This window comes from Protopterus annectens, chromosome 11.part0, assembly GCF_019279795.1.
Source record: "Protopterus annectens isolate FY-2018-M chromosome 11.part0, PAN1.0, whole genome shotgun sequence".
NCBI lineage: Eukaryota > Metazoa > Chordata > Ceratodontiformes > Protopteridae > Protopterus > Protopterus annectens.
The window spans coordinates 338,275,137-338,303,084 of NC_056745.1; the positions used below are offsets into that span (position 1 = coordinate 338,275,137).

Here is a 27,948-nt window from a genome sequence, read left to right on the forward strand (position 1 = left end):
CAGAGATAAGTTCCTTAGTATTGGATACCATTACTGGTGTGGCCAGTCTGGGGCAATCAGTATAATTTTTGGCTTCTCCTGTCTGACCTTTAGGAGCACCTTGGGGAGGAGAGGCAGTGGAGGAAAGGCATATACTGATAGGGTGTCCAATTTCCATGCTTGTCTGTGATAAGTCCTTGTGCAAAATCTTTTTAGTTGGTAATTGAGAGGGGAGGCAAATAGATCTATGTCTGGGCATCCCCATTTCCTTGTTATCATGCTGAAGACTTGCGGATTCAGCTTCCACTCATGGGGATCCATGAGGTTTCTGCTTAGTTCATCTGCCAGAGTATTTTCCTTTCCTGGCAGGAATTGTGCCTGCAGATGTACTTGGTAAGTCAAAGCTGTGTCTCACAAGGTCATGGCTAGCCTGCAAAGGGGGTAAGAATGTGTGCCCCCCTGCTTGTTTATATACCACATGACCGTGGTGTTGTCTGTCTTTATCAGTAGTTGTCCCGGATGAATAAGGTCCATAAAGGCTGTCGGGGCATTTTGAACAGCTAACATCTCTTTTTGATTGATATGTAGCTGCATTTGGATTGAGGACCATGTGCCCTGAATGCATCTTCCTGCCATGTGGGCTCCCCAGGCATAGTCTGATGCATCCGCTGTTAGTGTCTGCCTGGCTGGAGGTAATGTGAATGGCTGTCCCTTGTTCTGGTGACAAGCCTTTGCCCACCATCGAAACTCCTGCTGCAGGCAGGGAATGAGAGTAATGACTGTTTCCAGGCTGTGGCAATGTTGAGTCCAAACACTTTTTAGGTACCACTGAAGTTTCCTCATATGCAGTCTTGCATATGGAATTAGTAGGATGCAGGATGCCATGAAGCCCAAAGCCTGCAGAATTTTTCTTGCAGATAACTGGGCCTTTGTTGCCAACATTTTGAAATAGGTAGTCAGTTGCCTTTGTTTGTCTGGCGTGAGATAAGCCATCTGGGCAGCTGTATTTAAGCTTGCACCCAGGAATGTTATCTCTTGTGAGGGTACTAGTTTTGATTTATTTTTGTTGACTGTGTACCCTAGGCATGTTAGAAGTCTTTTCACAAATGCCAGATGCTGAAGAAGAATGTCCTTGTTCTCTGCTTGAATGAGGCAGTCGTCCAAGTAAGGATATATTTGTATTCCTCTTTGTCTGCAGAATGCAATTACTGGTGCCAGGCACTTTGTAAAGACCCTGGGCGCAGTAGATAAGCCAAAGGGCAGTCAGAGAATTGGTAATGCATTGAACCAGCCTTGAATCTTAGATATCTTCTGCATGATTGTCTGATTGGAACATGCAGGTATGCCTCTTTTAGGTCTAAAGTCACAAGCCAAGCATTCTTGCCCAGCATGGGCAGAAGTTGCTGCAAAGTCAACATTTTGAATTTTGGAATATCCAGGAAAGTGTTCAGAATAGATAGGTCCAGTACCGGCCTCCAGGCCTTGTCCTTTCTGGGTACCAAGAACAGTCTTGAGTAAAATCCTTGTCCCTGCTCTTGCTCTGGTACTTGTTGAATGGCCCCCATGTCCATGAGGGATGAGACTTGTTTTTGTGCCTCTGCCCATTGATTTTTTGGCAGATCTGGTCAGTCGTTTGCCTTTGGCAGAGTATGGAAATGGAACTTGTAGCCTTGTGACACTATGTTTAGAACCCATTTGTCCTTGGTTATGATGTGCCAATTTTGAGCAAACAGTGCTAATTTTCCCCTTAAGGGTGCTGCCAGAGAATAAATGCTTGGTGCTGGCAGGGGAAAGTCATAGGGACGGTTTTCTGTATGTTTGTGATCTATCCTCTCCAGCTTTGGAGGTAGAAGCACCCCATTGCTTGGGCCTATAAGAACCTTGCGCCTGGGATCTGCCCCTTTGAGGTCTGTCTGACACAGGAAAGGACCAATTTTTTGTATACCAGTGTCTACTAAACCTAGGTGGCTTTACTTGTTAAAAATCTTTGACAGTTTGCATAGATTTAGCTTTGTCCACCATTTTCTTTTAACACCTCTTCTGCCTTAACACTAAACAAAGTATCATGCTGTAAAGGTGCATCTAGTAATTTAACTTTAACATGATCAGGCAGATTCTGTTCCTTTAGCCAAGCATGCCTCCTAATTACAGAACCCGTAACTGCAGCCCTGCAGGAGGCCTCCACAGAATCGAAACCACACTGCAAAATATGTTTTCCAATTTGTTCTGCTGCATACAATAAATCCTGCATTTCCTTATTTTCTGCACATTCAGAATTTAACAACATTTTCTGTTTAAGCAATCCCATGACATGTTGCTGATACTTAAGCATATGAAATTGACAGTTTAAAGCCCTTACAGCCAAAGTTGCAGATTGTAAACCTTTTTTCCCCATCTATCCAGTGCCCTTGAATCTCTGTCAGAGGGGGATGGGTTTTTTGCAGTGGAAGCCTTAACCCCCTTTGGACCCTGTTAAATAGTTTCTGGGTCAGCAGCAGGGTTTTTAAAAAGAAATTTGTGCGAGTCAGGAACCCTGTAATATCTGTCAGGCTTAACGGGAGCTGGGGGTAAAGAGTCAGGGGTCAGACTAGACTCCGAAAACACATCATATACAATGTCTAACACAGGTGGAATGGCTAGAGGCCTGTGCTGAGGTAGTAAAAGAAAATCCCTGAGCCTCTTTTTAGATTCTGAAAAATCTTGGCTCTCCCAGTGGAAATGCTCCTTCATGGTATGCAAGGTTTCCCCAAAGGAAAAGTCCTCAGGAGGAGAAGCTGAAGGTATAGATTCTTCAGCAGCAGAGTCCTCATATGGGGGAAGAGAATATTCCTGATCATAAGAAGAATCAGAAGAAATGGAAACCTGATCTGAAGATTCATAGTCAGTGTCTTGCCTAGGCCTCTTATCAGAAGGGGGATGGGAACCCCTGATCAAGGTAATCAAATCTTCGGCCATTTTGAGCATCTGTTTTTTGGGCATAGAGGCCTCTCCACGTGTCTCTTGAGTTTGTTTCCTTGCTTTAGAAAGTGCTTTAGTCTTTGCTTTTGAAGCTGAAGTCGTTTTAATGTAAAGATGTTTAGGTCTGAAGACACCCTCAGAAGCCGGTACCTGCCCAGCGGCTCCGGACCCATCTGAGGGATTACTGTCCGAGGCTCCAATAACTCGAGTATCCAGCGGCATGGCTGACTCCACATGGGAGTCGGTAGCGGCTTGGGACTCTAAAGTAGTGGGCGTCAGGGGCTGCGAAAGCGCCTGAGAACCGGTGAACTGGCGACTGGCTCAGGAGAAGCTTCGTCGTCGGTTTTGGGCATCGGTTGTTTTTCTCTATCCTTTTCTTTGCGTTTTTTGTAAACTCCAATAGTCAGATGGCTATCCAATGACATTTCAGAATAATTAAACCGGCGTCCAAAAAAGTTTAAATCAAAATCATACAGACGCTTAATAGTGCATTGGTTAAATATAGCACAAAACCGACGACCAGTAACGTTGTGATCAGGGCCTAGGCAAGGAATACAGTAAGAATGAAAATCCTTATGAGGTATTTGCTTTCCACAAGAAATACAATTATTATAGCAATAACCCACGCCTGGGTGTGGGTAATGCTGGATTTACCCACGGTTGGCGTGGTTTGGTTCCGAGGGTGAAGCCTGAGGGACCAAACAAAGCCAACCGTGGGTAAATACAGCATTACCCACACCCAGAAGTGGGTTATTGCTATTATACCATGACATTATTTAAGAAAAGAAACTATTACTTTTCTTAAATAATGGCATAGTATAATGCCTGTTTACTGCCCTTCCGCAGATGTCTGGCATCCGCGGCAGTTCTGATGTACTGCGCGCCTGCTCAGTACATCAGAGCTGTGGACAAAAGCAATGGAGAAAGCAAGATCTCTGTTGCTTTTTTTTTTTACTGTTTCACTATGTTAAATGGGTTTAACATAGCGAGACAGCTTTAAAATAAGCAACTGAGATGTCCGTTGCTTATTTTAAAACTGTCTCGCTATGTTAAACCCATTTAACATAGCGAAACAGTAAAAAAAGCAATGGAGATCTTGCTTTCTCCGTTGCTTTTTTTTAAAACCTGTCTCGCTATGTTAAATGGGTTTAGCATAGCGAGACAGCTTTAAAATAAGCAATGGAGATCTCTGTTGCTTATTTTAAAGCTGTCTCACTATGTTAAACCCATTTAACATAGCGAGACAGTGTTTTAAAAGTAGAGTTATACTAATGGAAAAAAGTCCGGGCGACTGGACCTTTTTCCATTAGTATAACTCGATTTACAATGTGCACGCTAGCCAATCAGCGTGCACGTTTTTTGGGGGGTCATGGTATAATAACTTTTTCTGACATCGGTCTGGAGCAAGAAAAACTTTCCCCAATGGGGTACTTAGCTTTATTGAAGACTTCGGATCTGAAACTCAAACATGAAAATCTCAGGAGTCGGCCGACCGGCACTTGCAAACTGCTTTTGCTTCGGGCACCGCGTGGCAAGAAAGACTGAAGAAAATGGCGCCAGCTGTTTCTTTTATACCCCTGACAACCTGACATCAGGGAAGGGGAGACAGCAGCAGACGCAGGACCCAAGACTTTGGAATTCAGGCCGGCTGAGGGCAACCTGCCAGCAGGATTACCTGAATGTAATGACTGCAACAGTGAAACACGAAGAACAAGTACTGCAATCAAACATTGTGCTGCAATCTTGTAGAAGTCTGTCATCTGCAACATGGACAGCACCATAAGACAGCAAGATAATCTTCCTCTGAGATACTACTAACACACCAAAGCAATGGCTACACAGTAAAGCACAAGGACTAGAAGTTCATGCTTGGGTTGGGGGTTAAGCTGGTACCCATACTTCATTCATACTATACAACTATTTCTGTTTGTGGCTCCAATTAAAAACATCTTAGTGGATCAAAGTATTTAACACTAACAGAATACGAAGTCAAGTCTGGTCTAATAATATTTTCCTTTATGTCAGATAAAGCAGACTGTTACAATGGATCTTTACCTGCAGTTGCTGGCTAAGTGGTCACCTCTGTTTGGTTCCTCCTGCAGAATTACCTGCATGGACTAAGATCCAGACAGCTCACAGAACTGCATTCCAGGACACAGGACAATAGGATGGGGAAACCAACAGTTGGTAATAAGCTGTGCACGTCTCAACCTTGAAAAGTATCAACAGTGGGACTGTGGAAGGAAATATCTATCTACTCATGGCAAAAACTGACATGAAAAATAGTACATTACTAATAAAAACTTACAAAAGTGATTTCCTGGTCCTGGATAATGATGTCCTTTGAAGGCTGCCATCAGGCCTGGGTTGATACCGATCTGGAAAAATGGTGAAACAAATTAGTTAAGCCAAATGCAATCACACAATACATTCACCGTTACAATTCACATTCGCAAGTGAAGTCACACTGAGGCAACAACCAATGAATATGAAACTAAATGGCAACAAAGATGAACACAACCAATCACGGTGACGGTATGCATGTGATCATTTCTGAGTGACAAATATCTTCAAAGCAAACAGAATTATCTAGAAACACACATCAAAACATTTTGGAAAGTCAAAAAGTGTCAGTTAAGTGACGTACTGGATATGCCAGTTTCTGAGTGAAGCTGAACTCTACAGTTTTACACAAACAAAACAGCAGCATGATGCTTTCCTGCACACATCTACTTCAAAAAACTGTGCTTGTGAATGGTCCCAACCAAAGTAGCAAAAACTCGTTAGGAAGGCAGGATAGCAAGTATCCCAACATCTGCAGTAGAAAGTAACTGCCTACTAAAGCAAATAGGCAGGGATTTCGGCAGCCAGCTAGGTCTCGATGTACATCAGAAGTATGCCAGACTGTGGCAGAATATCATCAAGTGAAAAAAAGATGCAGAAAACACACCTCTGAAGGTTGACACAACAGTAACAATGTACTTATCTTACTATGTATTAGAAATGGATGGATAGAGCTACAGATGACATCAAAATGGTTTTAAAAAATCTGAAAGATTATCACTTACAATAACTATATCCAGGTTGAAGACCAAAATGTCAGGCAATGTCTTTAACAGAATTTCTGCCTCAGAGACACCATTGAAACGATCCACCTTCCTCTTCACTTTGTAAGTGTCTGTAATCTTTTCTTGTTTCCCTCCAGATTTTGCCTGAGGATTGGCTTTTTTGCCACCTGACTTCTTGGAATCTGATGCAGCCTTCTTTTTCTGTCCTTTTGGAACATCTGCAACAGAAACTATTTAGCAGAACGGCAATACCTAAATTAGAAATCATGTCAGAAAAAATGATTCCATAAATTAATATAAATTAATATGAAGAAAGACTACAGAAAAAACAATTCAAGCATCTTCATAGTTTATTAAAAAATTGACAAAAATTGCTAGAAAAGTACTGACAGTCTGTGCAGTGTTCTGCATTTGTGAAGAACAGTTTTTTTTTCCACCCATGCAGCAGACCAATAGCACAACCCAGTGCTTCAATCCTCTGTCGGGCCTGCCTACCCCTCCAGAACTCCCCTGGATTTACTTTGCCAGGGATAGGACCAATTAGGAGCTTACGGCATCCTGGGAATGAGAGTCATTTACTGATGAGTTTTTTCTACTATGACCTACCCTCAATTTCCCCTTCTGTGCACTTGCCGGTATATTCAACTTAGTGGACATTCACTGGGGACATGCTGGCATATCACCCTGCCTCAGTATCAGCTCAGCCCAATGTCCACCCCCTTTCTCCTAGGACCAAGCCCCCTGGCTTCCACCAGGGATCACATGTGGGAAACATCCCCTGTGATCCCCTGATGGGCACTCCCATCACTTCCTGCCAGCACCTCCTCCAATGCTAGAGGTGCTGAAGTGTTGTCCAGGAGTGATGGGCAGTACCTCGGGTATCTTGAGGTGCTAGCAGGGAGTGAAGGGAGCCTCAAATGACTAAGTTGCTTAATGAACCAAAGTCAGGGCTTTATTCCTCTCCACCATGGTGCTGGCTATAAAGAACATAACTAATCCCATAACAGCCACCACCATGTACAAATATACTAATCTTTATTATTTAGGTTGGTTAACCTTTGCCAGTATTATGAAAATAAAGGCAGTACACACAAACACATTTATACTGTAGTATTGTAGTGTGTGATATTTAATTAAAGAAAGCGACAACAAAAACATTCTGACAATACATAAGCGACTCTGACTCCTCCCCCAGGTTCAAATCTGAATTTCCCTTCATACAAGGCTTTAAAGGTAAATGTTAAGGACCTGCAAAGTCCCCTGGAGTATCCATTCCTGTATTTTGCCACTTTACATCACCTGCAGACAATCTCTGGGCAGGTTGTATAACAAACAGTACACATGTTCGTGTCAAATCATCTGATATATGAGTGGAGTGGACCTTCCTGTGTGGCTTGAAAACTGCATTAATCCTCTCTTCCTCTTCACTTCAGCTCTTTTGACATCTGAAGCTCTACCATTTAGGGTTGTGTGTGCACTAAGTTAGTACATACTGTGACATCAGGTCTGCTCTAGAACAGCAGACTTAACACATGATCTTTCCCATTTACCCAACCACTGAACAAGCACACATTATCAAGAAAAACAGTAAACACCTGACTCCTATGTGGTTTATAAGTAAATACAAATGATATATTTATCTAACCTACAGGAAAACTCCAGCAGCAGTTACTAAATGGCTGGACCATCCAAGCACAAGGGACACGGTGAAGTTATCTGCGACTCACAAGGGTGACTTTTCATAAATGAACTGATAATGTAAGAATGTACCTGTTTTATCCAATACTAGGGACCCTCTTTGATGATCTACAATTCATATTCTTGCAAGATGATGGGCCCTACACCAGGGTATCTCGTAATGAAATACACCTAACTTTTAAGAAAATTACCCCTTCTAACTGTAAATCATTCTCACACAATATACTGAATTTTTTGAAGAATTCTAAACCTGTGACTCCTACTATTTTTTGGGATCACAAAAGTACACAAAAATATTCTGCAGTCACAATTTAGACTCTCTGTTGCAGCCCATGGAACTAACCACCTCTACACCCAGCAATATTTATTGACAGATGTAAAAAAAAATATTTTTCACCGACATACCTATACGTTAAAGGACTCGTGGGACTTCCTAAATCAAAATCAGACTTATGGTATGGTGATTTGTGTTTTAAACAATTGATGTTACAGACTTCACCTGTATACCTATGGAAAAAGGCACTACCTTTTTCCCAAAGGTCTTTTAACATTGCTCTCTAATAGAGTATGAAATTAATTTGACTACGGGTCTTAATTTTATGGTGCTGGATAATTTCATATTTTTTGAAGGTGAAACCTTCAAGCAAATTAAGGGTTTGGTAATGGGCACAGCGTGTGCCCTGATTTATGCAAACATGGTTTTATATTGTTTGGAACTGGTAAATGTTCTCAACTTAGAATACTTTGAAATACTGCAAGTTTCATGCAAGATATCTGGACAATATCTTCATGTTATGAGATGGTCCAGATCTACATGTTCAAAACTGTACAGCATTTGCACATCACAACCAATTTCCTGAAATGTACTTACAGTTTTAATAAAGACAATGTCCATTCTTTGGAAATACAAATTACACATTCTGATGTTAGCTTTATTTCGAATACCTATGTATCCAATAAAACTTGCTTTAACTTCTCTACCTCATACTCTAAATCAGAAGGAGAGTTTAGTCCAAAGTCAGTCTACTGGATTAGCTAGGATGACAGCAACTACGCAAGACTTGGTGGTTGAAGAGAATAAGTTGGTCAATATGTTCCTCAACAGGGGTTATCCTAAAAAGATCCTGTAATATTAGTACTGACGTTATCAATCAATGGGTTATTAAGTACAAGCCCCTATTAGAAGTAGGCCTTGATTAGAACACTGACTGACCTAACTATAAAGAAATCACTGACAAAGACAAACTTGTATGCGCTCTTTCTATAAAAGTACTTCAGTGACCTTAAGGAAACTCAGGTCAAACCTGGTATTTCCTGTTCTGATGCAACATAATGACATTTCTGAACACCGAAAAACCATCATTAAAACAACTGGAATATATTTAAAGCTAACACATTGGGGGAATCCTAATTTTGTTTATAAGACATCTCCTAATGTTAAATAGATATCAGAAATCAATCAAATGAAAATACTAGTAAGGAGGCCAATCTAGGTACCACCAAGTATGGATGGTGTAAATAGTCCCTGGGATTCATTAACAGCTACACTAAGTGTACACTGTTTTGAGTGAACAGATAACACAAGCACAACTCGCACCTTCCTCTCCTAATTTTAGTTTTCCTACTGACTTTCTTGCAGCCTTAAATATCGAGGGGGATCATTACAGGTTGCTGCAAATTGTAGACTACTGTACACTTAGTGTAACCTTTCTGAGTGACTAAAAACCACAAAAAACATGGTAGGGATGTTCATGAATACAGCTCATGTACACAGTGTATGTGTTAATTAATCTGGCCCAATGTTCTTATATTTTATAAGGCGAATGTTTAAGTTTGGACAAAGTACAGTTGTATACACTTACCATAAATGTAGATGTTCAAGTGTATTCACTGTTGCAGTCATTACATTTGGGTAATCCTGCTGGCAGGTTGCCCTCAGTTGGCCTGAATTCCAAAGTCCTAGGTCTTGCGTTGGCTGCTGTCGCCCCTTCCCTGACGCCAGGTCATCAGGGGTATAAAAGAAGCAGCCGACACCATTTTCTTTAGTTTTTCTTGCCCCAGATGTCAAGTTATATATATATATATATATATATATATATATATATAAAATTACATGCACCAATATAAACTTTACCTTCATCTACAAGCAAATACACCACATAGGTTGTGTAAATCAGAGAAGGAAAGATAAGTTCCATCAAAAGAAAAGGGGGATGGCGGGTGGGTAACCTGGAGTGCAACAGTGAATACACTCAAACATTACATTTATGGCAAGTGTACACAACTGTACTATGTTCTTCGTGTTTCACTGTTGCAGCCATTACATTTGGGTAGAGCCCCAAAGCTATGGTTGGGAGGCTGGAGCTAAACAGCATTAGGAGCGGCTATGAGGCCCTGCAGAACTGCAGTGGCAAAGCCTGCCCTGGATTTAGAGTAGAGTGGCAGATGATAGTGCTTTGTAAAGGTGTGCACTGAACTCCAAGTAGCAGCCTCTAAAATGTCCTTGGCAGGTACTCCCCTGAGAAAGGCTGCTGAAGTGGCTGCAGCTAGGGTTGAATGTGGCCTAATGCCCTTAGGCACTGGCTTGCCATGGTGTACATAGCAGAAACGAATGCAGTGGCCTATCCACTTTGAAATAGTCTGCTTTGAGATAGCTTTTCCTTGTGATCCTGCAGCATATGTCACTAGTAATTGCTCTGTCTTTCTGAAAACTCTGGTTCTGTCCAAGAAGAATCTAAGCTGTCTGTGTACGTCCAAAGAATGCAGAATTCTCTCCCCCTTGTTCTGTGGATTTGGATAAAAAGTTGGCACGAGAATAGTTTGGTTAAGAGCCACACTGGACACCACCTTAGGCATAAATGTTGTGTTTGTCCTCAGAGAGACCCTATCTAGAAAAAAAATGATAAAAGGTTCCACAGCCATGAGTGCCTGTAGCTCTGAAACTCGTCTTGCAGAAGTTATTGCTAGGAGCAGAGCTGTTTTACAAGCTAAAAACTTAATATCAGCAGTAGCAGCTGGCTCAAAAGGAGGCAGGGTGAGTTTTTCCAAGACATAGTTGAGGTCCCATGCAGGCACTGGTGATCTCCTTGGAGGCCTTAAATTTTTGGCTCCTCTGAGGTACTGTTTTAATAAGGGATGAGAAAAGTTTGGTGGCTCTGCATTGTAATGATCCGAAATGGCAGAGGCATGAATTTTAAAAGATGAAAAAGATAGGCCTTTGTCCAGCATCTCAGTTAAGTATTGCAAAATCGGAGGAATATTTGGCACAGTTGTATCAGTTCCTTGTGCCTGGTTCCAAGCACAGAATCTCTTCCATTTTCCAGCATAAGATTTTCTAGTACTAGGCCTTCTGGCCTCCAAAATGAAATTCATCACAGCTTTACTGAGAGGTGTGTTTTGTATGACTACATTATCCGCCATGCTGCCAGGCTTAAAGTCCTGAGTTGGCTGTGCAGGATCTGATTGTTTTGCTGGGACAGTAGATGAGGTATTTGAGGTAAGGTCCAAGCTAGGCATTGAGACAAGTTCCTTAGTATTGGATACCAGTACTGGCGGGGCCAGTCTGGGGCAATCAGTATCATCTTTGGCTTCTCCTGTCTGACCTTTAGGAGTACCTTGGGGAGGAGAGGCAGTGGGGGAAAGGCATATACTGATAGGTTTTTCCAGCTGAAAGATAGGGTGTCCACTTTCCATGCTTGTCTGTGATAAGTCCGTGTAATAAAAATGCAGAGATATAAAATATGACATGTAACATATAATATAACATAAATTTAGGTTGCTCGGTATTGGTTTAAAACTGTCATTGAATAAAACAGGTCTAAAAGTTAGCGTATCTAGACCTAAAATTAATAAATGATAAAATATGGATCAATAATATATATAGTAAAATAATAATCATGATGTATAATCATATCAAAAACTAATAACTATTAACCCTCCACCACTGTCTACTAATAAAGAGTTATAAAACCATTAATTTGTCGACTCTCATTTTTCATTTTTTGACTCTCATTTTAAAAAATTGTGAGAATAAACAGCTCGTCACCTCTTCAAACTTTTAAGTTTTTAAACACAACTAATGGATAACGAGCTGTTAAGACCAGGGGGGCGATATGCTTCCAATCTTAATTGCCAAAGAAGCTCTTTACATTCTAATCTATATGTCTCAGGTCCATAAGAATTGGTATTATACAGTTGATCTATAACCATAAATGAGCAACCTAAATTTATGTTATATTATATGTTACATGTCATATTTTATATCTCTACATTTTTATTATTATTTTTATTATTTAGTGAGATATGATTAATATTATTTTTCTTGGGTAGCTGTTCTAGTTATTTAGATGTTTAGGACAGTATATATTAATTTCACTACATTTATTAAATTCATTATATTAGTTATTTTACTTGAAAGCAGGCAAGATACAATGTATCCATAGGTAATCTTTGATTAGGAAGCGTTGCGCTTCCATTATTAGTATTAGTATTTATGTTGTAGGTTGAACACCGTTATTTTTACGTTATATATTTTACACATTTATCTACTTTATACAGTTTAATAATCAAAATATTGGGCTTTTTTCTTTCAGTTTCAAAGCCTGCTATTATTACAGTCTTGGTGTATGAATTTTTCATTATGTTAATAGAGAATTGCAAATGTACCTTAGTTAGCTGCGATCTGTACCTTTAAGGAGCTAAAGGGAGAGCAAGGGGTGTGGTTAAGTGCTTCAATGCTGGTATTTAAACTCATTTGTAATGGTGTGAATGTTTTGCTTGTCTGAAGAAGTTAGTGCAAGGTACTAACGAAAAGCTTTTATAGTGGCTTAATAAAATTTGTTTTTCATGTTTTTTACGTTTTGGACTGGCCTGAGTCGAGTTCTTGGCTTTTGAATTAGCGGTGGTTTTCGCTAGTTTGTTTTTCTGGTCTTGAAAGTTTATACCTTATGTACTGTTTTCCATATGCTTAGAATTGATATCTTGTGTCTTGGAAGGTTTATTTTGAGTAGTACTACTTTTAATGAACTTAGACAGTGGGAAGCTATCCCTTTAAATTTCTATAAAAGTACTTAAGTGACCTTACGGAAACTCAGGTCAAACCTGGTATTTACTGTCCTGATGAAGTCTTTCATGATACAGCTATAGGACAAAAATAATAAACCTCTGATTTTAGGTTTAATAAATTTGTTGGTTAACGGTCACCGAGTGGTCTATTTGGGACTATGCCTCTGAATCTCAATAGTTTTTCTTTTGGTTCTTGGTATTTTTATTGCAAGGAAGCTGTTTTGTGGATTATTAACCTGTAAGGAGGCTGCAGCTGTCAGCTGCCTGCTTGGAAGCACACATGCAATCTAACCCCAACACTGACAGCATGTACACAGGGCTAGCGGAGGGACCAAGAAATTAAGGCTACCAGAAAAACTCTCATGGCTGCAAGATGACAGCACCCACCCATGACCAACTCTCACCCAAAGGGGAAGCAACAGACTGCAGGATCAGTTGACAACATGAAAAAAAATATTGGGGGGTCCATGACTAGACCTTATTTGGCATTCTCTGCACTCATGGCATCCTGGATCTTAGGAGCTCTAAAAAGTACAGTTTTGTACCTACCATAAATGTAGATGTCCAAACAGGATAGCATCTGCAGTCCTTACAAATGGGTTGTCCTGTCGTCAGGCAGCCCTTCGGTCGGCCGGATTCCAAAGTCTGGGTCTGGCCTCGGCTGGTGTCGCACTTCACCCGACGTCATCTCTGCTGGTCTTCGGGTATAAAGGCATCAGCCGACGCCATTTTCCTCAGTGTTTCTTGCCCCAGATGCCAGTTGCCCTCTTGGTAAGCTAAATTTTTGGATAAATGCCAATGTTTCCAAAAAGGTAGAAGGCAAACACAAAAAATAAGCATGTATGTACATATATACAAACAAATACACCATAAGAGATCCCCCCCCCAGCTAGCTATTAGGTGGGTAAATACCCTAGGAGTACCACAGAGGGGAAGGAGGGAGGGTAATCCTGACTGCAGATGCTATCCTGTTCGGACATCTACATTTATGGTAGGTACAAAACTGTACTATGTCCTTCAAGGATGCATCTGCAGTCCTTACAAATGGGTAGAATACCATAGCCAAACTAGGGGAGGAGGAAGAAGAATTATGGTGTAGTTAGGATCCCTTGCAAAACAGAAGTGGCAAACCCTGCTCGGGATCTAGAGTATAGAGGTAAGTTATAATGCTTGGCAAATGTATGCACGGAGGTCCAAGTAGCAGCCTCAATAATGTCCTTGGTAGCCACTCCTCGTAAGAAAGCTGTGGTAGTGGCTGTAGCCCTTGTAGAATGAGGCCTTATGTTCTGTGGAATTTGCTTTCCATGGTAGGAGTAACAGAATCTTATGCAATTTCCTATCCACTTGGAGATTGTCTGTTTGGAAATTGCTTTTCCTTCCTTCCTGTTGCATAAGCTACTAGAAGCTGGTCAGTTTTCTATTGCCCTTGGTTCTGTCCAGGTAGTAGCACAACTGTCTATGTACATCCAAGGTATGCAGCAGTCTTTCCCCCCTGTTCTGTGGATTGGGGAAGAAGGTAGGTAGGTGGATTGCCTGGTTTAGAGACACTCTGGATACCACCTTAGGCATAAATGTAGGATTAGTTCTCATGGACACTATCTTGATGGAAGATTAGGAAGGGTTGTACTGCCATTAAGGCCTGTAGTTCGAAACCCTTCTTGCTGAAGTAATTGCCAGTAGGAAAGCAGTTTTCCAGGATAGGTGTTGAAGATCTGCTGTTGCTGCTGGTTCAAATGGAGGGAGTGTCAATTTTTCTAGTACAAAGTTCAAGTCCCAGGCTGGTAATGGTGGTTTCCTAGGAGGTTTTACATTCTTGATTCCTCTGAGGAACTGCCTGAGTAGAGGATGTGAGAAGACAGGGGATCAAGCTGTATTCTGCAGAAATAGCTGATGCATGTATCTTGATGGAGGAATAGGACAGGCCTGTATGGAGAAGCTCTGCCAAATACTCCAGGATGTTGGCAATATCTATCTTTGACACATCTTTCCCTCTTTCAGTACTCCAAATGACAAACCTTTTCCATTTTCCTGCATAGTTCCTTCTTGTTGAAGGTCTGCGGGCCTCAAGGATAATGTCTTTAACCCTTTGGGATAAGTCTGGGTTAGTTGCTCCTATGTAATGTTCCAGGCAGTCAGTTGCAGAGTTTTCAGGTTTGGATGCAGGATGTTGTAGTCGCTCTGAGTTAACATCAAAGGAATCAGGGGTAGTGTCCACGTTTCCCCCCCGAGACATGCTCCTCAGCAATGGGTACCAATGTTGTCTTGGCCAATTTGGAGCTATCAGAATTATCCTTGGACGTTCCTCTTTGATTTTCAGTAGTACCTTGTGCATCAAAGGAAGAGGTGGAAATGCATATGCTGTCAGGCCTTTCCAACTGAAGGATAGAGAGTCCACCTTCCAAGCAAGTGGGTGGTATGTCCTTGTGCAGAATTTCTTGAGCTGGTGATTGAGTGGGGATGCGAATAGATCTATTTGTGGCATTCCCCATTTCTTTGTGATGACCTTGAAGATGTCCGGGTGTAGCATCCATTCGTGAGCATCCGAGGTAGTTCTGCTTAGCATGTCTGCTAGGATGTTTTCTTTTCCCGGTACAAATATTGCCTGTAACTGAATGTTGTAGCTCAGAGCCATATTCCATAGGTCCAGAGCCATTCGACATAGGGGTATGAATGAGTGCCTCCCTGTTTGTTGATGTACCACATGACTGTGGTGTTGTCTGTCCTTATCATCAATTGGCCTTCTTTGAGGAATGGTCTGAAGTTCTGGATTGCTAGTTTTACTGCCAGCATTTCTTTTTGATTTATGTGCAGGTGCAGCTGGTCTGGAGTCCATAAGCCTTGAATGCATTTGTCCAACATGTGGGCCCCCCAACCTAGGTCTGAGGCGTCCGTTGTGATGGTTTGGCTTGCTTGAATGTTGTGGAAGGACAAACCTGGGTTTGCCTGGCATGTTTGAGCCCACCATAGGAATTCTTGTTTCAGGCATGGGATTAGTGGTATTTCGGTTTCTAAGCTGTGCCTGTGTTGAGACCATAAATTCTTTAGGTACCACTGTAGCTTTCTCATATGCAGTCTGGCATGGGGGACCAGGATTATGCAGGATGCCATGAAACCCAAGGCCTGCAGTACTTTCCTTGCTGTTAGTTTGTTCTGCTTTGTTAATGCCAAGAAGTAAAGAGGAAGTTGTTCTTGTTTTTCTGCAGTTAGGAATGCCATCTGTTTTACTGTGTCCAATTCTGCACCCAAGAATGTTCTTGTTTGGGATGGTATCAGTCTTGACTTTTTTAAATTGACTGTGTATCCCAGGGCTTGTAGTAAGCAAATGACTCTTTGTAAGTCTTGTGTCAGCTTGCTTTTGTTGTCCGCTTGTATCAGGCAGTCGTCCAGGTATGGGTAAATTTGGATTGCCTGTACCCTGCAATGAGCGATTACTGATGCCAGGCATTTCGTGAACACTCTGGGCGCAGTAGATAAGCCAAAGGGCAATGCTGAGAATTGATAATGCTCTGATCCTGCAAGAAATCTGAGGTATCTTCTGCAATTTGGTCGTATGGGGACGTGCAGGTATGCCTCCTTGAGATCTAGAGTTACCAGCCAACACTCCTTGCCCAGCATGGGAAGAAGTTGCTGTAGGGTCAGCATTTTGAATTTTGGAACAATGATGAATGTGTTTAAAGCGGACAGGTCGAGAATAGGTCTCCAATTTTTCCTGGTACTAGGAAAAGTCTGGAGTAAAATCCTTTGCCCTGTTCTGTAGGTGGTACCCTTTCCACAGCTCTCATCTTTGTTAATTGAGCTATTTGTTTTAGGGCTTCTGTCTTTTGATTTGGTGGTAGGTTTGGCATTCCACTTTTTACTGGTAAGGTGTGGAAATGAAACCTGTAGCCTTGGTCTATAGTTTGCAAAATCCACTTGTCTCTTGTGATATAGTGCCAGTTTTTTGAAAATAAGGCTAACTTTCCGCCTAAGGGTGCTGCTATTTGTTCCCTGGTAGGCGGTGTCAGAGCCAAGTCACTGTGATTGTCCTGTTGCAGTGGTAGTGGTTGTGTCTGTGCCTCGTTGGTTATTGCCTTGCCACTGACGTCCTCTGTAGGCACCTCCTCTGGATTGATTTCTGCCTCTGGAACGTTTATTCCTGCCTCTCTGAGATTTAGAGGAGTCTGGAAAGGACCAATTTTTGGAAGGCCAGTTCCTGCTAAACCTGGGGGGCTGAACCTGTAAGAAATCTTTAACTGTTTGTACAGATTTTGCCTTCTCTTCCATTTTCTTCACTACTTGTTGGGCAGGAGGACCAAATAGACTGACCTTATCCATAGGAGCATCTAATAGCTTTGTTTTAACATGATCCGGCAAGACCTGCTCTTTCAACCATGCATGCCTTCTTATAACTGTGCCAGTCATGGCTGATCTAAATGAAGCCTCCAGTGCATCATAGCCACATTTTAAAGAATGGTTACTAACCTGCTGAATGTTATTCACCATTTCTAAAACATATTTCTTATCTAAGGAATCATCAGAGGACAGTTTCTTAGTTAACTGATCAAGCATAAACTCTTGGTATTGGATCATATGAAACTGACAGTTCAAAGCTCTAGCTGAGAGAGTAGCAGAGGTGTATACTTTTTTACCCCATCTCTCTAAGGACCTGGATTCCCTTTCAGAAGGGAGAGGGTTTTTCGCTGAGGTCGAGGCTACTGCCTTAGGCCCCTGGGAGATAGTGTCAGGATCTGCAAGAGCAGCCTTGTATAAGTGGTGATGAGTGTCCGGTACCCTGTAAAACCTATCGGGCTTGGCAGGGGCTGGAGGTAAAGTATCAGGAGCAGTGCAAGCATCATTGAATGCATCATCCACAACAGGAAGAACTGGAGGTATAGCTAAGGGCCTATGTTGCGGTAAGTGTAGGAAGGTCCTAAGCCTTTTTCTTGAATCTGAGAAATCTTGTCCCCGCCATTGGAATTGCTCTCTCATGGCATGTAAAGTTTCCCCAAAGGAAAATTCCTCTGGTGGAGAGGCAGAAGGAATAGATTCTTCAGCATCGGAATCTTCATAAGTAGAAAAAGGAGCCTCTGGATGGTCTGTATTGTCTGAATCATCAGAAGAGTCATCTGAGGACACTGGCTCAGGGGGCTCTGCTCTAGGTCTCTTTTCTGGAGGTTGAGAGGCCCTGTCTGGGTGAGATTGGGATCCCCTTATTAAAGAGATGAGATCCTCTGCCAGAGTAAGCATTTGGGAACTGGAACTGGGCCTGTGAGAGGGGGGCTTAACAGGCACAGACTTAGCAGTTTTGGCTGCTTTAGCCCTAGCAAAGGCCTTTATAGACATGGCTGCAGGAGGCCTAGCAGCACCACGTGCTGGGGTAGAGACATCCAAAGGGATGGTGTCCGATAATTCTAGAGAAACCACATTAGTAGGCAAAATTTCAGAGGCCGATTCAACTAAGGTAGCAGGGGCCTCGGTAGTAGTCATGGATTCGGCTGAAGATTGACCCGTTTGCTCGGTTTCGGCCGAAACCGAGACACTCGCGGTTTGCTTAACCGTGGTTTCGGCCGAAACCGCGGACCGCGAGTGTCGGTCTTTTCTTTCGTTCTTAACAATTTGAGAAGTCGGAGGATCCGACGGCATAATGTACGCAAAATCTGAGCCGAAAAACTGTTCAGCAAACTCCGACCGACGCCTAAGCGTTCGTCGGTTGAAGGAAGCACAGGCTAAACAGGCTGCTACGTCGTGGTCTGGGCCTAAACAAGGTAAGCAGTAAGAGTGGAAATCTTTACGAGGTATTTGTTTCCCACAAGTTAAACAGTTATTCACTTTTTCTGACATCGGCTGAGGCAAGAAAGAGTCCCCAACGGGTACTTAGCTTTTAGAAGTCTTGAGTAGTATTCGGTAGTAGTAATCTCTGGATCTGACCGACCGGCACTTGCGAACAGCTTCTGCTTCGGGCGCCACGCGGCAAGAAGGACAGAGGAAAATGGCGTCGGCTGATGCCTTTATACCCGAAGACCAGCAGAGATGACGTCGGGTGAAGTGCGACACCAGCCGAGGCCAGACCCAGACTTTGGAATCCGGCCGACCGAAGGGCTGCCTGACGACAGGACAACCCATTTGTAAGGACTGCAGATGCATCCTTGAAGGACATCAGTAATGGCATTCAGCTGGGATGGAATCACAGAGGATGTCTCCCAGTTTATGGCCACCCTCCGGAGACTGTAGCTTTGTTAGTATCAGTCCTAAGGACATTACCAAGGAGCTCCTCAAAGGGGACATCAGATGCCAACAGTCAGATAAATATGTATTTCTTTATACTTCAAGGCCTCCACCACTACGGTTAACAACTTGACAAACATCTCAGGTGCAGATGAGGACCAAATGGCAGCACTATGCACTACAAATAATGGACATAAAGGATGAATTAAAGCAGCCCCTATGTGAATCACAGAAAATCATATGGTAAACCGTGCTCATATCCATGGCATTATCCAGGTCTTTGTAAAAGCAGAGCTAGCAGGGCCAATACTTTCTAGACAATCAATGGCATTTAATATATACTGGATATACTTGTTGAAGTCCTTGATATTCAAGATGACAGAAAAGCCTACAATCTCCTTCAGAAAAAAAAGAGAGCAAGAACCCTAGGCCTCATTCTGAAGGTAGGAATTCTTACTGTGGAACAGCATATATGCGTGTCCCAAGAGCTCTGCGGAGATGTTTCAGGTTTCTAAGAGGAGTAATCTCTTGGGAGGACCCATAAGCTGTAAAACATGGCCAAATGTGAGCAAGTAAAGCACCCACTACTCCTTTACAATGGTCCGGTAAACCAGGTTAAACTCAGCAGAACCCTAAACAGTTAAGTATGACACTACTTCTGGACTGGCCAAATATCAGTTAGCAGTGTTGAAAGTGCAACCGGCAGCACATTCACCTTTTGTGCAGAAGGCTGTGGGTTTTATCCTCACACTAGCTTGATGGATTGCTGACTTTGCAGTACAGCATAAGGGGAGGGTTGTAGTCCTGAGTGCGTCACCCTTCAGATAACACATTAAATCAATGTCCCATTTGCTTTAGATAGTGATAGCTGAGGTGGATGGAAAAGATTCCACAGCACCTACTCAAAGAACAGTAGAGGAAGTTCCCTATGCCCTGCCTAAATTTTCCCTAGTAGTGTAACTACTACCTCAAGTCTCCCGTAACCCGAACAACAAAGAATAGACAGATATAAAAAGGCTCTCCTGGGTGATTACGTGGCTGCTGGTGTGGGGTAAAACTATATAACACTTGAGGGCTCATTTCATTCTGTAGTGCTTCCCCTTCTTGGTAGGCTTGCTAGACCAAAAGAGCAGGTGGGTTTCAAGTATGATTCACAATGATCTTCTGCAGTGGTGGCAGCCAGATTCCTTTTCAGGAAATCATCCATGAAGTTTTGACAGGGATGACCTTATGAGGTATTTGCTTTCCACAAGAAATACAATTATTTACTTTTTCTGACATCGGTTTGGAACAAGAAAAAAGTTTCCCCAACGGGATACTTAGCTTTATTGAAGACTTCGGGTCTGAAACTCGAACATGAAAATCACAGGATTTGGCTGACCGGCACTTGCAAACTGCTTCTGCTTCGGGCACCGCGCGGCAAGAAAGACTGAAGAAAATGGTGTCGGCTGCTTATTTTATACCCCTGACAATCTGACGTCAGGGAAGGGGCGACAGCAACCGACGCAGGACCCAAGACTTTGGAATTCAGGCCGACTGAGGGCAACCTGCCAGAAGGATTACCCAAATGTAATGACTGCAACAGTGAAACGCAAAGAACATCTTCCCTCTAGAGAAGGGCATACAGGGAGGAATTCTTGAAATTCTCCATTAGACAGGACATCATCAGCTATGTCATCTTGCACAGAAATATGCCTTCATCTGCCTGCCTAGCCAAAGTACAAGCACAGTAAACTCTGCAGCTTCCAAAGTAAGTTGCTGTGTGACTGTTGAAAGTCCTGACCACCCTGTCTATGAACCCAGATGCATGGAAGTATGAAAACTTTCCTAGTGCCTTAACCAATGAGGAGAACTTAAAAAGTACAGTTGTGTACACTTACCATAAATGTAGATGTTAGAGTGTCTTCACTGTTGCAGTCAATACATTTGGGTGATCCTGCTGGCAGGTTGCCTTCAGTCGGCCTAAATTCCAAAGTCCTGGGTCCTGCGTCGGCTGCTGTCGCCCCTTCCCTGACGTCAGGTCGTCAGGGGAATAAAAGATGCAGCCGAAGCCATTTTCTTTAGTTTTTCTTGCCCCAGATGTCAGGTGCCCCCAAAAGGGTAGCCAAAATTTATATACATATAAATACAGCACCAATATAAACTTTACCTTCATCTACAAGCAAATACACCACATAGGTTGTATAAAATCAGAGAAGGAAAGATGGATTCCATCAGAAGAAAGGGTATGGCGGGTGGGTAACCTGGACTGCAACAGTGAATACACTCGAACATCTACATTTATGGTAAGTGTACACAACTGTACTATGTTCTTCGTGTTTCACTGTTGCAGTCATTACAATTGGGTAGAGTCCCAAAGCTATGGATGGGAGGCTGGAGCTAAACAGCATTAGGAGCGGCTATGAGGCCCTGCAGAACTACACTGGCAAAGCCTGCCCTGGATTTAGAGTAGAATGGCAGATGATAGTGCTTTGTAAAGGTGTGCACTGAACTCCAAGTAGCAGCCTCTAAAATGTCCTTGGTTGGTACTCCCCTGAGAAAGGCTGCTGAAGTGGCTGCAACTCTGGTTGAATGTGGCCTAATGTCCTTCGGTACTGGCTTGCCATGGTGTAAGTTGCAGAAATTAATGCAGTGGCCTATCCACTTTAATATAGTCTGCTTTGAGATAGCCTTTCCTTGTGATCCTGCAGCATATGCCACTAGTAATTGTTCTGTCTTTCTGAAAACTTTGGTTCTGTCCAAGTAGAAACTAAGCTGTATGTGTACATCCAAAGAATGCAGAATTCTCTCCCCCTTGTTCTGTGGATTTGGATAAAAAGTTGGCAGATGAATAGTTTGGTTAAGAGCCACACTGGACACCACCTTAGGCATAAATGTTGGGTTTGTCCTCAGAGAGACCCTGTCTGGATAAAAAATGATGAAAGATTCCACAGCCATGAGTGCCTGAAGCTCTGAAACTCATCTTGCAGAAGTTATTGTTAGGAGCAGAGCTGTTTTCCAAGATAAATACTTTATATCAGCAGTAGCAGCTGGCTCAAAAGGAGGCAGGGTGAGTTTTTCCAAGACATAGTTGAGGTCCCATGCAGGCATTGGTGATCTCTCCTTGGAGGCCTTAAATTTTTGGCTCCTCTGAGGTACTGTTTTAATAAGGGATGAGAAAAGATCGGTGGCTCTGTATTGTAATGAGCCAAAATGCCAGAGGCATGAATTTTAATAGTATCTCAGTTAAGTATTGCAAAATCTGACGAATATTTGGCACTGCTTTATCAGTTCATTGTGCCTGGTTCCAAGCACAGAATCTCTTCCATTTTCCAGCATAAGATTTTCTAGTACTAGGCCTTCTGGCCTCCAAAATGAAATTCATCACAGCTTTACTGAGAGGTGTGTTTTGTATGACTACATTATCCGCCATGCTGCCAGGTTTAAAGTCCTGAGTTGGCTGCGCAGGATTGGATTGTTTTGCTGGGACAGTAGATGATGTATTTGCGGTAAGGTCCAAGCTGGGCATTGAGACAAGGTCTTTAGGATTGGAAACCAGTACTGGCGGGGCCAGTCTGGGGCAATCAGTATCATTTTTGGCTTCTCCTGTCTGACCTTTATGAGTACCTTGGGGAGAAGAGGCAGAGGGGGAAAGGCATATACTGATAGGTCTTTCCAGCTGAAGGATAGGGCGTCCACTTTCCATGCTTGTCTGTGATAAGTCCTTGTGCAGAATCTTTTTAGTTGGTAATTGTGAGGGGAAGCAAATAGGTCTATGTCTGGGCATCCCCATTTCTTTGTTATCATGCTGAAGACTTGTGGATCCAGATGCCACTCGTGGGGATCCATGAGGTTTCTGCTTAGTTCGTCTGCCAGAATATTTTGTCTTCCTGGCAGGAATTGTGCCTGCAGATGTACTTGGTAAGTTAATGCTGTGTCCCACAAAGTCATGGCTAGTCTGCAAAGGGGGTAAGAATGTGTGCCCCCCTATCTATTTATATACCACATGACCGTGGTGTTGTCCGTCTTTATCAGTAGTTGTCCCGGATGAAGTAGGTCCTTGAAGGCTGTCAGGACATTCTGAACAGCTAGCATCTCTTTTTGATTGATATGTAGATGCATTTGGGTTGAGGACCATGTGCCCTGAATGCATCTTCCTGCCATGTCGGCCCCCCAGGCATAATCTGATGCATCCGTTGTTAGTGTCTGGCTGGCTGGGGGTAACATGAATGGTTGTCCCTTGTTTTTGTGACAAGCCTTTGCCCACCATCGAAACTCCTGTTGTAGGCAGGGAATGAGAGTAATCACTGTTTCCAGGCTGTGGCAATGTTGAGTCCAAACACTTTTTAGGTACCATTGAAGTTTCCTCTTATGCAGTCTTGCACATGGAATTAGTAGGATGCAGGATGCCATGAAGCCCAAAGCCTGCAGAATTTATCTTGCAGATAACTGGGCCTTTGTTGCCAACATTTTGAAATAGGTAGTCAGTTGCCTTTGTTTGTCTGGCGTGAGATAAGCCATCTGGGCAGTTGTATTTAAGCTTGCACCCAGGAATATTATCTCTTGAGAGGGTACTAGTTTTGATTTCTTTTTTTGACTGTGTACCCTAGGCATGTTAAAAGTCTTTTCACAAATGCCAGATGATGTAGAAGAATGTCCTTGTTCTCTGCTTGAATTAGGCAGTCGTCCAAGTAAGGATATATTTGTATTCCACTTTGTCTGCAGAATGCAATTACTGGTGCTAGGCACTTTGTAAAGACCCTGGGTGCAGTAGATAAGCCAAAGGGCAGTGCAGAGAATTGGTAATGCATTGAGCCAGCCTTGAATCTGAGGTATTGTCTGCATAATTGTCTGATTGGGACATGCAGGTATGCCTCTTTTTGGTCTAGAGTTACCAGCCAAGCGTTCTTGCCCAGCATGGGCAGAAGCTTCTGCAAAGTCGTCATCTTGAATTTTGATATATCCAGGAATGTGTTCAGAATGGAGAGGTCTAGTATTGGTCTCCAGGTCTTGTCCTTTCTGGGTACCAAGAACAGTCTTGAGTAAAATCCTTGTCCCTGTTCTTGGTCTGGTACTTGTTGAACGGCCCCCATGTCCATGAGGGATGAGACTTGTTTTTGTGCCTCTGCCCATTGATTTTTTGGCAGATCTGGCCAGCCGATTGCCTTTGGCAGAGTATGGAAATGGAACTTGTACCCTTGTGACACGATATTTAGAACCTACTTGTCCTGGGTTATAATGTGGCAATTTTGAGAAAAAAGTGCTAATTTTCCACCTAAGGGTGCTGCCAGGAGATAAGTACTTGGTGCAGACAGGGGGAAGTCATTGAGACTGTTTCCTGTATGGTTGTGATTTGTCTTCTCCAACTTTGGAGGTAGAAGCACCCCATTTCACTGACCTGTATGAACCTTGCGCCTGGGATCTGCCTCTAGGGCATCTGGATCTGTCCCTTTGAGGTCTGTCTGACACAGGAAAGGACCAATTCTTTGTAGGCCAGTGTCTACTAAACCTAGGTGGCTGTACTCGTAAAAAAGCTTTGACAGTTTGCATAGATTTAGCTTTGTCCTCCATTTTCTTTAACACCGCCTCTGCCTTAACTACAAACAAAGTATCATGCTGTAAAGGTGCATCTAATAATTTAACTTTGACATGATCAGGCAGATTTTGTTCCTTTAACCAAGCATGCCTCCTAATTACAGAACCCGTAACTGCAGCCCTGCAGGAAGCCTCCAAAGAATCAAAACCACATTGCAAAGTATGCTTTCCAACTTGTTCAGCTGCATGCAATAAATCCTGCATTTCCTTGTTTTCTGCACATTCAGAATTTAATAACTTCTGTTTAAGCAATGCCATGACATGTTGCTGATATTTAAGCATATGAAACTGACAGTTTAAGGCCCTTATAGCCAAGGTAGCAGATGTGTAAACCTTTTTTCCCCATCTATCCAGTGGCCTAGAATCTCTGTCAGAGGGGGTAGGGGGGTTTTTTTCACAGCGGAAGCCTTAACTCCTTTGGGATCCTGTGAAATAGTTTCTGGGTCTGCAACAGGGTTTTTGAAAAGGAAAATGAAAGTCAGAAACCCTGTAATATCTGTCAGGCTTAACAGGAGCTGGAGGTAAGGAGTCAGGGGTGAGACTAAACTCCGAAAACACATCATCCACAATATGTAAACACAGGTGGAATGGCTAGTGGCCTATGTTGAGGAAGTAAAAGGAAATCCCTGAGCCTCTTTTTAGATTCTGAAAAATCTTGGCTCTCCCAGTGGAAATGCTCCCTCATGGTATGCAAGGTTTCCCCAAAAGAATAGTCCTCTGGAGGAGAAGCTGAAGGAATGGATTCTTCAGCATCAGAATCCTCATAGGGGAGAAGAGGAATCAGAAGAAATAGAAACCTGATCTGAATATTCATAGTCAGTCTCTTGCCTAGGCCTCTTATCAGGAGGGGGATGGGAACCCCTGATCAAGGTAATTAAGTCTTTGGCCATTTTGAGCATCTGTTTTTTGGGCATAGATGCCTGTCCACGTGGCTCTTGAGTTTGTTTCTTTGCTTTAGAAGGTGCTTTAGTTTTTGCCTTTGAAGCTGAGGTTGGTTTAATATAAAGATGTTTAGGTCTGAATACACCCTCAGAAGCCGGTGCCTGCTCAGCGGCTCCAGACCCATCTGAAGGAATAGTATCCAGGGCTCCAATACCTTGAGTTTCCAGTGGCATGGCCGACTCCACGTGGGAGTCGGTAACGGCCTGCGACTCTAAAGTAGCGGGTGTCAGGGGCTGTGAAAGTGCCTCACCAAGAACTGGCGAACCGGCGACTGGCTTAGGAGAAGCTTCATTGTCAGTTTTGGGCCTCGGTTGTCTATCTCTCTCCTTTTCTTTGCGTTTTTTGTGAACTTCGGTAGTCGGATGGCTATCCGACGACATTTCTGGATAATTAAACCGGCGTCCATAATAGTTTAAAGCAAAATCATACTGACGCTTACGCTTAATAGTGCGCTGGTTAAATCTAGCACAAAACTGACAACCAGAAATGTTGTGATCAGGGCCTACGCAAAGAATACAGTAAGAATGAAAGTCCTTATGAAGTATTTGCTTTCCACAAGAAATACAATTAACTTTTTCTGACATCAGTCTGAAGCAAAAAAAAAAGTTTCCCCAATGGGGTATTTAGCTTTATTGAAGACTTCGGATCTGAAATTCGAACACGAAAATCTCAGGAGTCGGCCGACTGGCACTTGCCAACTGCTTCTGCTTCGGGCACCGCGTGGCAAGAAAGACTAAAGAAAATGGCGTCGGCCACATCTTTTATACCCCTGACGAATTGGCGTCAGGGAAGGGGCGACAGCAGCCGACGCAGGACCCAGGACTTTGGAATTCAGGCCGACTGAGGGCAACCTGCCAGCAGGAATACCCAAATGCAATGACTGCAACAGTGAAACACGAAGAACATCTAGAGGTTAGACAAATGGCAGACTCCTGACATTGCATACAATGCTGTATTTCCACTCTTTGCAGTACTTTAAACTCCTTAACTAGTGGCAAGATGGAAAAATGCACACTCTGTGGGTTGCACCCTGCACTGAAGAGACCATGCAGGTAAATGTTGTGGGCTGCATGGATAAGAGCTCACTCCATTCAGCCAGGGGCTTGTACACTCATAAGCTTTCCTGTAGTCCATCAACCCATTCACTCTTCCATGGGGCGAGAGCCAAGTGTGGGGGGACTGTCATCCAGGCAGTCATTAGGGTTTTTCCTGGTATGGCTCTAACCCCTCCCCAAGCATCTGACTGCAGTGGAACATGTTCCCAGCCCATATACTGCATGCTGTGCACCTCTTTTTCAGCAGAATACTGTCTTGCCATTCTATGCAATATTTTAGACTTTCTGTCTGATGGCAAGCTAGACAAATGCACCCTCTGGGTGCATCCTGTACTGAACACTTTCAAGACAGACCAGTATTTGAAGCATTTAAACCTATGGTTATATGGTTCACCTGGGTGTAGCAAGCATCAGATATGCCCTTTCTACACAAAACTTGGCTGGCCAGAAGACAAGTGTCAGCCAGCACTGTAGGAGTTCACAGAATTTGGAAGGCACTACATTCTCCCAAACTGTAAAAGGCTCAGAGTTTTCTGCTAAGGATATTCATTCCCCAACATTGTGCATGGCCAACAGAAGATGTGGTGGTTGGAGGTGGTCCACACCCGTATGCAGACGGTTTCCTTGCAGAGGGGAGAGCAGAAAGTCTTCTTTTCTACTTGATCTGATACCAAGTGGCTGCTTGGATATCAGATCTTCAACAAGTGAGGCTTTGACTTCTAAAGCAACTCCAAGGCTGTAAAGGCTAAAATAAATAAGGTGAGCCCATGACGGCTTATATTGACATATTTTCTGTAGGGATCCACAGATCTTGAATCTGGGTAGGCCTTAAATGGGTTCCTCTGCCTCCAATGATTCATCCCAGGTTAGGGACTCTCCAGACTGTGGGCTGAAACCCACAATTCCCTGACATCAGAGAGCAAATTATGAGGGGAAAAAGACGACTGAAACAAAAAACAAAAGCCCCTTGCAAGATTTACACAAGACAAGTAAAGGGGATCATAAACACCATTACTGCCATGAAACCAACAGGCACAACAGAAAGCAAGACTGGACCTGCCTTATTGATGCAATTCAGGAGCCTAGATTTCAGAGCCTGTGAGCCCTTGACAGTGTACAGTACTACCCTCATTAAGGAGAAGAGCTACACTACCAGGAGGGACAACTTCCCCAGGAGACCAAAAATAAACACTATCGACTGTAATCATGACCAGCTCCTAGCAACAGTTGTATTCATATATTCCTATGAAGCAGCCTCCAGCAAGCAACCGTCTAGGTATGGGAACACCAGGAGACTATGCTGCTGAATCTCCTCTATCACTACTTTCTCCTTGGAAAACACACATGGAATCGATGAAACATGAAAGACATGTACTCTTAGATGAAAATGCTGCTCATGCAAGGTA

The 27,948-nt window shown here is 43.0% G+C and overlaps 1 protein-coding gene across 4 annotated transcripts in view; it reads right to left on the minus strand.

Moving 5' to 3' along the window:
- Window positions 1-27,948, minus strand: part of TDG (thymine DNA glycosylase) — a 393,522-nt gene that overhangs the window by 254,909 nt on the left and 110,665 nt on the right. For 3 of the 4 annotated variants that reach the window (XM_044087839.1, XM_044087838.1, XM_044087840.1), the window contains exons 4-5: window positions 6,006-6,235; window positions 5,246-5,315 (exon numbers count right to left, since the gene is read on the minus strand). In XM_044087839.1, coding sequence (XP_043943774.1) covers window positions 5,246-5,315; window positions 6,006-6,235 — 300 coding nt within the window. The remainder of the gene's footprint in view (window positions 1-5,245; window positions 5,316-6,005; window positions 6,236-27,948) is intronic. The other variant, XM_044087841.1, reaches the window with a different exon arrangement.